General features: G+C 35.0%; 1 protein-coding gene across 1 annotated transcript in view; it reads right to left on the bottom strand.

Annotated features, from left to right (window-relative positions):
- gek (serine/threonine-protein kinase gek) overlaps positions 1-12,363 on the bottom strand; it is a 110,625-nt gene that overhangs the window by 75,529 nt on the left and 22,733 nt on the right. Inside the window, exons 13-18 of the mRNA XM_088242850.1 lie at positions 10,796-10,952; positions 9,362-9,500; positions 7,485-7,618; positions 4,891-5,034; positions 3,538-3,651; positions 727-861 (exon numbers count right to left, since the gene is read on the bottom strand). Of these exons, the coding sequence (XP_088098976.1) occupies positions 727-861; positions 3,538-3,651; positions 4,891-5,034; positions 7,485-7,618; positions 9,362-9,500; positions 10,796-10,952 (823 nt within the window). The remainder of the gene's footprint in view (positions 1-726; positions 862-3,537; positions 3,652-4,890; positions 5,035-7,484; positions 7,619-9,361; positions 9,501-10,795; positions 10,953-12,363) is intronic.

Raw genomic sequence — 12,363 nt, 5'->3', positions numbered from 1 at the left:
ATGTGTCAAAGACTATTTTTAAAAAAATTGTCTAATATCCAGTACCTCCATAAATTGAAAAAATGTCTCAGATGGGAAAATTGGGGTCATTAAAGCATCACTCTAAGAATTCATTTTAGTACATTCACTAGGGGATTCATGATAGACGCAGCGCAACCTCCCCAGCCCACTATACCATAGGTAGCCACTGACTGGAAAATAGTAAAACACCCAGTTCTGAGAGTGCCAATGTCCAGATGTTCCTGAGTGAGCAGAATACATGACACAGCTTCCTTAATCTGGAGACAAGAGATTGGACCTGTACTTCCCGTTGTAGATTTTTGTCAATAATTATTCCCAGATATTATTATAGATAGTCAACTGGTTTTAAAGGCTGGCACGAGCAATCGGATTTTAATTCCAGATTAAGGTGTTAATTACACAACTGATTTCTTCCTTATACTACAGGAGCGAAGCCGGGGGCAAAAGCTAGTTGTAAATTTGAAAAAATAATATTTTGGATGTTTGTAACAGTAACTTTGTAGTTCATTGTTATATTTAATTAAATAAAAATACTTTGTCTTATGAACCACTTTTTTATTGTCACAACTGACTAGTTTCGGCGAATCGCGTTGCCCTCTTCAGGGTTATATAACTTGAGAGGAGCCATCGAGAAGAAAACACTCTCCCAAAATTCCATTCGGCAAGGAAGTGGATAATTTGAATTATTTAATGCAAATTGCATACCTTGGTAGTTTCCGAGACGGTGTCTTCAACTCTAGCCTCCAGCTCTCTCCGCAGTTTCTCAGACTTCCGGATCTCGTTCCTCATGGAGTCTATCTTCTGCATCGCCACCTCTAACTCTTCCTCTTTGTCCCTTACCTAGAAAAAAAAAAAATACTCTTAAAATATATCACACAATCAATCGGCAGACTACAGAATGTATAAATAATTAACTACGAATTAATTAATACTAAGCAAATTCAATAAATTCATTGCAACGGAGAGGGAAAAAATTTGGAGAAGGGAATATGGAAGTCTTGGCATTTGACCTGTCATCGGCTGGTTTAAGTGGCCATTCTGCCTATGTTTAACATCCACATTTCCTCACCTCTTCCATCCGTTGACTTTAGTGAAGTAATAGAGCCGCAACCTTTATCACGTGGGTGAGGTTCGTCTGGCTGAACCAATTCAAACAAACAAAACAACAAACGAACCATCAAGACGTTTCTCCGTAGGAATAGGCAGAGAGGATAGAACGCCATATCACCCTGTCTTTGCATACAGACCTCGCTTCCTCTACATTCATAAATCTTCTCATGTACGCACGCCGATTATTCCTACTCTTGACATGTCCATCTTCAAGTACTTGATGGACTTGATCGTGTCATGTCTTTCTCGGTCTTTCTCGTTTTCTGCATCCATCAACATTCCCATCATAGATTCGACTTTTGACAAGTCCATCTTTAAGTATCTGTTGGATTTGGTCATGCCATGTCTTTCTCGGTCTTTCTCTATTTCTGCATCCATCAACATTCGCATTGTAAATATTCTTAGCCGTTCTTTCGCTGTCATTCGTTCTACATGTCCAAACCAGCGCAGAGCTCCTTTCTTGATTTTGTTGATAATGCTCGTCTCAGCCTTACATAATGTACGGATCTCAACATTTGTGCATCTATCGTACATAGTTTTACCACACATTCGCCTGAGAGATCGCATTTCGACAGCATTCAGCCTACTTTCATCCCTGTTTTTCCAAGTCCATCCTTCGCTCCCATACATCAGGAAAGGGATAAGGACTCCGTTGTGAACTGCCAATTTTGCCTCTTGTGACAAACATTTATTTGCCAAGGTCGATTTAAGTGCACCATTCACTCTGTTGATAAAAGTACATACTAAAATAGCGTATCTGGGACTACTGATGTTTTCTGCATTAAAACAAAGTCGATTTTAGATTTATATTTCAACTTAAAAAAGCATTTTTACAACAACAGTGGACTTGGGTGTTTAAATAAATTTCTACTTTTTTACCTTCAAAACTGAGATACCTTTGTTATCAAACGTTTAGTTATGTTATGTTTATCCAAACACTAGCAAAATTGTTAACTCAAGACAAGATCTGGACGTTTTTAATTTAAGTTTACAGCAATTTATCTTGTCTTGATGTCCCTTATGTTTATAAATGCTTCTTTTCTTTTTTTTAATGTTTTTAATTATTCTTTTATTGTAATATTTAAACCCTATAAATTGTATAAATGGACAATGTCCGTTAATAAATAAATAAAATAGTTTATCATGCTCTTGTACAGTCTCCTCTTTCTTATGGAATAATGGGATGGGGAGGAGCCTATAATAACCATACTTAGCTTTTAGGAAACATAAAAAAACTAATTATTAAAATTATGCTTCATAAAAATACAACTTTTCCCTCCAACCAATTATCTCAGGACGCTGAACTTTTGAAGCTACGAGAAATCTATTGCCAGCTATGTCTAAAATATGTTTTTATGCGCCAGCATTTATTTTCTAAAAATTGTAATAGATCTAGGGCCTATTTCACCACCTCTGAGTAAAGTATTGAATAACTAACCATCACATAACTTAATCCGATGATTAATGTCCCGATTACCGAGCAACGTTTTCACGACCTGTGAGTATCCTCTGATTTGCTAAAAAGATACTTTGTGTGCCAACGTCGCATTTAAACGGTCTAGGCTCACGTCTGACAACGTGACAACGTCTATTGCTAGCTTTCGTGTGTTGTTTATTGTATTCGTTCATTACTTTGGGAGTCGCACGTGTTTTTTAAAAACTGTATTATAATGGAGAATAAGCTCGAAGGGAGTGTAAACTTTAGTACTGAGGAATGCGAAGTACTAATAAATTTAGTTTTGCGCCACAAAAATGTGATTGAAAATAAAAAAAGCGACAATGTTTTGTGGAAAGAAAAAATTTCCGCGTGGAAATCAATAGAAGCAGAGTTTAACGCGTGCTCCAAATCCAACCATTTTCGGTCTTACAGAAAATCGTCCACAAGCTCTATCAGTTCCATAATTTATAAAAAAACACACTTTCCAAACTAACAAATCGAAACACAAACCCTTTTTGCCGGCTGTCAAATTGTTTTGCCGCCATTTTATTTTTTCTCTAGGTTATGATTAGCAGTTAATCATAGGGAAGAGCTTTGAGTAGTTTACTCAGGGACTTACTCGCCGAATAGCGCTACTTAGCGGTGGTAAAACAGATTATTTGTTTTACTCAACGAGTAGTTCTAATCAAGACTTTACTCAGAAGTGGTGAAATAGGCCCCTAGTCAAAGATTGAATAGTTTACTTAAAATCCCTTATTGTAAATCCAGACTCGGGCAAAGACACTCATTTTTCATAGCTAAAAATTTTATTGAAATAAATAGCTTCTTTTTTTAGTAAATATCATACAAATATCATTATTATTTTCTAATTGTTATTAACAAAAAAATTGTTTGTGAATTTACAACAGTAAAAACCGCGCATACGAGCGCAGCCATCTATATTTACTAATTAAAATGCGGATAAATACCTGTCTGGATAGTTTTTGTTTCTGCTGCCTTAACTCGGCCATTCTGTCCGTGACTTCTGTGTATTCAGCCATGGCGAGTTTCCTCTGGCTTAGCGCGTCTTTTAACTCTTTATCCTAAAAAGACAAAAAAATAACATAACACTAGTAATATTTTATTTTATTCAAATAAACGGCACTTCTTACATATGGGGTGAAATTATAATTATTTAATACACATACAAGGAAATAGAGTTAAGTCATAAGTGTTTTTTTTATATTCTGTCGGCCTCGTGGTGTAATGGCCAGCGCGGTTGCCTACCACGCAAGAGGCCTCGGGTTTGATTCCCGATTTGGTTGATCTGAAATATAGAGTAGGCGTTCTGGACGTCAGGCAACTGTACGCTAGGGCACTTTTCATTCACACACATAAAAATGGTGGGAGTAAATGAGGGCATTGGAAGCAAACTCCAGTTTTGGTGTTTTCGAGAAAAATAACAAAAACTGCGAGAAAAAGAGAGTCTATATGTTAGAAATGTTATTTTCACTGAACTTAAACTTTAAGATGCTAATAAATTAGCTTTAATGGAAACACGAATTCAAAAAACTTTCTTAATATTTGTATGGCACGGCCATTTTGAAAATTTAAATCTCAAGCCTTTCATTGGTCGAATAAAATGGCTGATGGATATTGCTGTTTGCTTCCAAACACTATTTTCAAACCATAAGAAGTATGATTTTAAACTATATTTGCAACTCAACTCATGATTTTTATAAAAATAATGTTGATAAACTACAGAATGACATCATAACCGAAAAATTTTTTTTTTGGAGGTTGCTATCTTTGCTTCCAATGCCCCCAAATATATTACAGTCTATGAAACAAGATTAAAAAAGAGAACTATTCGTGCCACCTAAAATGACAACATTGTTCAGACAGAGGAGTCACATGTACCTTGCTCCCAAAATTTACAACACTCTACTCCTTGATTTAAAATTGGATACAAATAAACAGAAATTCAAATTATTTGTTAAAAAATGGCTTCTAGATTTGCATTCAAGATGGTCACCCCACCAAAACAGTAGTCTATTTGAACTCGGAATTATTATTGCATGCCTGCTATTTATAATAACATATTACAACAGAGATGAAGAACATTTAAGAGAAGGTTATTTAGAAGTCTAGGCATCTACAGGGCTTATGACCTGTCAATGGCTGGTTTAACTTCACAAACATCAACAGATGAAAGAATTGAAGGAATATAGATGTTCAAATATAGGCAGAATGGTGAAAAGGGAATGATGATGATGATTACCACATGAGGCTAGAAAATAAATACATTTTCAATGATAAAATATACAATCAGTTGTAAATACCTGCAGCTTGTACTTCTCGGAGTAGTCCACCTTGTCCTTGACGTAGTCATCTTTCTCTATACGCAGCAGCTTCACGGCCTTCTCCAGCTCCCGGATTCTGGTCACCATCACTCCCGGCTCTTGGGGTAGGCACATGTTGATCTCCTGGAACATTGTTTTATTCCCATATGTAAGAAGAATATGCAAAAAGAATAACAGTGGATATGTCTCCGGGGGTAAAGAGTGGTTCATTTGTGGATTTTCATTTTTTGCAAGCGACTACACTTTGCTTCATATATGGCTTTTATAATTTACATTTCATAATTTAACATTATATTATATCACTTAAATTCACTTAAATTCAAATTTTTAAACAACTTTCATTTATGTTTTCTTTTTCCTTCTCTTTTTTATACTTTCATAATTAACATTAGATTTAATTGCTTTCAATATGGAAACTTCACTGGTCCATTAGAATTAAGTCCAATTGTGTAAAATATTAAACTTTGTAACTGTACTGTATGTTTCCTGAATAAAAGAAAATAAAAAAAAAAGAAAATAAAAAAAATAACTGTTTAAAAATCGGAAAAAAACAAATACGGTTTAGTCAATTCAATCTAATTAAGTGTTTTGGGTTATACTTAAGGTAATGATAAAGTTCTAAATGAAAATCATAATTAACAAATTACAACAGGTATGGAGAACATTTTAAAGAAGGGAATATGGAAGTCTAGGCATTTACAGAGCTTATGCACTAGTGGCATAATCCAAAGAGAAAATATGGAAATACGTAAGCATGCAGAAAATTCAGAACGCCTTCCTCTTAAGTACTGCTAACCCATTGCACCACTAATAAACATGACATAATTAAACAATGTTTGAGTATGTCCAAATGCTTGCAGACTGGCTGGATTTTCTCCCGGGGGAGTTGTTCGTATTTAAATTTATTTCAACAGAGAGGGAAAACGTTTTTGAGAAGGGAATATGGAAGTCTAGGCATTTACAGGGCTTATGACCTGTCATTGGCTGGTTTAAGTGGGTAAAGTGGCCACTTAAACCAGCCAATGACAGGTCATAAAGGGTAAATGCCTAAACTTCCATATTATCTTCTCAAAAACGTTTTCCCTGTGTGTTGCAATATGACATAATTAGTTCATACAACACACTGTTTAATTTTGGCATTAATTTTGGCACATTTTTTATTACAATAACATTAAGACAAAATTAATATTTTGTAATATATATAATTCGAAATAAATTGTGATTTTTACATTTTATTATATCAGTAACCCAAATATACTTATTTCTGTCATTTTTATGAATAAAGTTATTGTCGTTCAGCTTTCACCTTTCCCTTACTGTCCTAAAAACACCCGCGCGTTACGGTGCTGTATAGTCGCAACACATAAAAAAAATAAAAGATTTAAAAAGGGAAAAATGGAATATTTATAGGGAATTGGCTTTAATTAACCATAATTAATTTCAAAGATGATAATATTTCAAATCTAACGGCTGAAAACATGAAAAAACTATTGGGTATCGCTAACGACTCGGGCAAAATGACTGAGAGTATACTTTTGATGATATTTGTAATTTGTCCCAGTTTCCGATAAAATGATTTTTTGCGCCTAATACGTACTTATTATTTAATAACAAATGATTTCAGTCTTCTTCTTCTTCTTTGGCTTTTTTCACCCCTAACTGGGGTGTTCTAGCCAGTGTCAAGTTTAAGTTATCTTATTAAAATATTTACACATGTGTTAGTACTATACATACAAGTTAGTGTGTTAGTATTTATATTACATACACTTTACATACTATGTAACTTATTTACAACTTAATTCCATTTATAACTACATATTTACATAAAATTTTAAATATCTGTTTATTGGGTGGGGACAAGAGAGTTAAAATATTAGTGGGGAATGGGACGCTGATTTTGGAGAGGTCAGATAGGAACTCGGGATAACAATCATTTATGGGGCATCCAAAGAAAACATTATTCAGATCTTCCTCCTCAAGCTGACATTTGCACATGGCAGAGTCCCGGACAAGGATTTTAAACAAATGAGAACTATTGCAACAATGTCCAATGCGCATTCTGCATATAGAAGATGTCTCAAATTTGTTCAGAATCACTTTGGAGAACCAAGGCTTTTCTGTTACATTTGGTTTCAATTGGAAAAGGTGTCTTCCCTTGGCTTGGGAAGAGGCTACCCAATATTCTTGCCGTGTGTGAAGTTGCTTCTCCTTTGTCATAACGAGGATGATTTCAGTCGATACGTAAATGTGTAATGGAGGAATACTGAAAATCTAAACCCAATATTGATTATATTTATAAAGATATTATAGTTACTAGATGCAATGTGTACTGGCTACACATCACCGGGGAGGGAGGGTTAATGTAAAAAAAAACACTTCAAAGACAAACCGGCGAATCGCCGGCTTTAGGGGTCAGTGACAAATTGACCTTGGCCAGCGATTCGCCGGCTTTGTGTTGCAATGGGTTAAATCAATGAATAACAAAAACAGTTTTTTCAAAGGTATTTTGAAACTGCATAAAACGAGAGTTTGATGCATTATTTATTCTGACCGGACACGGGGACTTTCCATACCTGATCTAGATTAGTATTAGCGTTGGAATTGTTCAAGTTGATGCTGTTGAGTTGCTCAACACACTTCAGTTGGCTCTCGAGCTCCAAATTCCTTTTGGTCAAACTGTTGATTTCGTCTTGGAGTTTCTTGCCATCTGGAAACACATCATTTTGTATATTAGATACTTATACTATAGTCCTTAAAATATAGCTTGATTAGAATGACAGTTGTCAGCAAAAGTGACGACATAACTTTGTAGAAACGTCTGAGGAGTGATTTATATTGACACATGACAAATCATTCGTATCTGGCATGCTAATTTATTTCTTTAATACAATGCTTGACATATAAATCAACATAAATGTATGAAATCAGCCTTAAAACTAAAATAAACTTAATTATTAACGACGTTCTTACAAGGTTACATCATTTTGCAAAAACGTTAGAGATGGGACAAATTGATTGATGTAAATTGATCGAATAAAAAAATAATTAATTTGATGTTCACGAAAAATGGTGTAAATGTCTTATTTTTTTGTGAATAATTGTCTTAAACACACTATAATAGGCTTGTTTTTGCATTTTTATATCAATTTTCGGAAACAGAGTTTCATGTTTGCATGAAAAAACTGATAAAATCGATTTGATCAGTAATTTCCCATCACTAGTTACATTAGTTTCATTTTAATCAACTTATATTTTAAGGACTATAGATCCGAAGGATTAAATCTTCTTTTAGTACATAGATATCGAATTGTGGCTTATGATAAAAAGGAACAATGTTGCATTGGGTTTCCATTTAAACTGTTGGATGCAACTATCGTTTGGGAAAATTACTACATTTCTCACTGTGGCGATGTAAATTAAGTAATTTTTGGAAATAATGATACATTGATCAAACAAATAATCATTGCACATAAAGCTTCAATCACTCTTTGATGCGCCTGAACTACTGAGCTCGATAAAATTAAATATCCCAACTAGAAACCTCAGACAAAACTTACTCCTTCATACCGATAACCATAGAACTAACTATGGTTTTCATTTCCCTATGCCCAGAATTCTCAGGTCTGCCAACAAACATACCAGTCTTGATTTCTTTGATAACAAGTTGTCTTCTTTCAAACGATCACTGAATCTAATTCCATTATAAACACCTCTCTCCCGCTTCCACTCCCACCGAGTCTACTATGTATATACCATTGTGTCTTTCTACTTTCCTTTATAATAATTGTCTATGTATAAATATGTCCATAAAAATGCCCATTGGGTGTATACAGCCTGTAACTGGGGAGGTGGATCATCGGTGGCAGAGCGATGGGGGACCTCAAAGCCCTTAAAAGTTAGTTGAAAAATTAGGTTTGCATATTTTTTGGAAAAGATTATTTTTTATTTGGAATTAAATCAAATAACGACTCACAACTGTATTGTAAGATAAAAGACCTACTATTGAGCTACTTGTAAAAAAAATAAAAATATTGTAGACTTAATAATTTGACTTCACTTGGGATATCCAGCCTAAAATCGGATTTTTAGTAAAAATTCTTAAAAATCTGAATAACTTTTAAACGACTGAATATCGCTGAACATACATGAGGGTTAAATCAATAGGTATTGAGGTCCCCCATCGCTCTGCCACCGATGATCCACCCCCCCAGTTACAAGCTGTATATAAATAAATATGCAACAAGTTCAATTATAAGTTACCGACAAAGATACTTTAAATTTTCACGCAAATATACTAATTTTTGTACACAAATATCGGTTTTTCTTTATAGACAGTCGAAGATAATTCTGTTAACTTCCCATTGTATTCGGGGCCCTGATACGAAGATCCTCGACTGTTTTCGAGTATGCGTGGGGAGTGCTTTCACTGTGGCGATGTAGGACGACTCACCCAACGAGGCAATGGTATGTTCCCCGGTATCCATGTTGGCACTGTGTGACCTCAGTTCTGCCAGCGACTGCGCTAGAGTTGCGTTCTCGTTCTCCAACACCTTTATCCTCGCCTTGTCACCATTGTTTGAAGGCAACACCTGAAATAAAAACCGCATAATTAATACATTATGTTCACTATTTGGATATGCAAACTCTTTTGTTATTTACAGTAAAACCCTTGTTTTACGTTTTTCAAGGGAGCAGCAAAAAAGTGCTAAATTGAGGAAAACGCTCAAGTGAGGAAATGAAAAACTACAGAAAAATTTAAAAAACTTTAGAGGAATTTAAAAATGAGGTTTTGTATTTCATTCAAAACCGTGAATGCTTTTATATTTTTACAGAAATATTTATTTATTTAACGCTTTAAAACATATACAATTTATAAAAATATAAAGGCAGGCATATTGCCTTAAGGCAATTTCTTCCTACCTACCCAAACCGTTCAGTTTGAGAAAATTACAAATACATGGACATATTGAATCTTATGATTTTATACAAAATTAAAAACAAAACAAAAAATTAATACTTCATAGTAATGAAGAGAGGAGAGGGGATGGGAAGGAAAGAAGAAAGATAAAGGAATAACTTAAATATTTAGATAGTGACATTTCAATCTTGATTAAATGTATTTTATTTTATTTATTTAACTTTTTGTACATAATGTTATTTGTACATTGGCGGGCTTATTGCCAAATGGTAATTTCTTCCAACCAACCGATAAAATAAAGGTTTTATTTTTATAATTCAAGTCACAGAACATATTAAATAGAAAAAAAAATTAAAAAGCTTAAGATATATAAAAATAGAAATAAACGTATTTGTTTATAAATTACCTTAAATCGAAACTATTATTCAATGGGAAAAAGGAAAAAAGAGGAAAAAGGAAAGGAGGAGAGATTAAGGAAGAGAAAGATGTTTCTTCAGATGTGATTTAAACAGAGATAATGTAGTAACATCTTTGATGGTAGATGGGAGATGATTCCATAGTCGAGCCGCATGGACACTATATGAGTAAGAGAAGAAAGAGGAATGTAAATAAAGAAGGGGCGGCGTCTCTAACATTAGTGGGTAGATTATTCCACAATCGAGCAGCTACTATTGTTAAAGAGGAGGCAAGAAAATTAGAGCGATGAAAGGGTATTAAAAGGGTTCTCTCGTTACTAGAACAAAGAGATAGTCCGTGTTGTGATAGAGGTTGGAAGAACTACAAGTCAGCTAAATGGTGTAAAAATACAAACAAAATTAAGAAAGGGGTTCTGCGTTGGGTTGGACATGTCGAGTGAATGGACAGTGAGAGAATGGCTAAAAGATTTTTTTTAAAAGGAAGTGTTTCTTGGGATTGAGGTGGAACTGGGACGATAGAGCTTCATTTCGGTAAAATGATTTGAATCACCTGTCTGGCGGGCGCATTCTTGGTGGGGGACAGCGAGGCCGGATTGCTCCCTCCGAGGTCCGACATGCGACTCCCCTGGGTGAAGGTGAAGCCCACAAAGGGCAGGTGAAGGCCGGCGAAGGCCGCATTGGCTGTCGGCGGCACGGCCTCTGATAATCTGCAATGGAATCACAATCAATGAGGACGTTCAGTGGAAATAATAGACCATTAAACTAAGCCAAATAAAATTTTATTCAATTTCTATGTATCGTATATCAGCACTATGATTTTCTAAAGTTTTGTATTTCTGAAATAACTGTGCGTGTGATGTCAGAGGTTCTCTTCCGCTTATTCTCGATCAGTTCTGCCCATTGGTCCATTAACGGTAAGCAAACTGGAAATCTTCCATAACTCTCTTATCATTGGTTAATTCATATGAACAAGTGATGTCATCCTAAGCAGTTCGTTTGTATTAAAATATTTTTTATAATATTTTTCGTACATTTTCAGGAAACTTTGCTGTACAATTTAATGCTCCCATTTTAACTGCGCGCAAGAAAACATTTATTGTATCCAATTTCCGTAGGGCTGAAGTTCCTTATTCTGTTTTTACTAACCCTGTGAACTCCTCCGCTTCAGCTCCTATGGCGTGAGTCTCCCGCTTGAGAAAATTGACATGTAAAAAATGCCATAACTTTCTTATTTTTTTACATAAACTGATACCAGCCAATGATGGGTCATAAGCCCTGTAAATGCCAAGACTTCCATATTTCTCTAAAATGTTTTCCATCTCTGTTATTATTAGTTAATATAATGATACTATTACTACTATCTATTGGTAAAATAAACCTTTTAAAACTGAAGAAAGATACTAGTCTCTATGATCAGTTTCGGGAAAGGGTGGGCGCTTTCATTATCCACATTTTGTAAATGTGATGCGTTAAATACACAAAAGAAGCCCCAGCCTCAGAGGCCACTGCTTAAACCTAAGGATATAAGAGTGCTCGTCCTAGATAGGCCTAAAAACCCGATACTTTAATAACCTGAACTTAGAGGAGGAGATTTAGCAATATGAGAGCACTACTCGCCCTCCACTCAGTAGACCTAGAGTCGGATGGGGATGAGAACTAATTTACGGGGACCCATCACAATAGATCTACACATGGCATGAGCTTAGTTAAAGATATTGGATGTAAGACAATTGTTTGTAAGGTGCCTACTACTTAAATTTTATGATAAATTAAGTGAGGTCAAAAGAACCCAACAGAATATAAACACTCGTTCAGCAACACAAATTAACTGTATTGTCCCATTTGTATCAACCGCCTTTGGTAAAAGGCAATATAATGTAATGAGGAACTTCAGCCCTACGGGAAATTGGATACAAAAATGTTTTCTTACGCGGGGTAAAAATTAGAGCATTAAATTTTACAACAAAGTTTCTTGAAAATGTACAGAAAAAATAATAAAAAGTATTTTGATAAAAACACACTACTTTAAATGACGTCACTGGTTCATGTGAATCAACCTATGATCTGAGAGCTATGGAAGATTTCCGGTCCGCTTGTCGCTTCTGGACCAATGGGAAG

The sequence above is a fragment of the Micrasema longulum genome, unplaced genomic scaffold (assembly GCF_059751315.1).
Source record: "Micrasema longulum isolate JH-2025_06_02 unplaced genomic scaffold, ASM5975131v1 h1tg000172l, whole genome shotgun sequence".
Lineage (NCBI taxonomy): Eukaryota > Metazoa > Arthropoda > Insecta > Trichoptera > Brachycentridae > Micrasema > Micrasema longulum.
The sequence above is the reverse complement of the archived record's forward strand: the minus strand, read 5'-3'. Positions and strand labels throughout refer to the sequence as shown.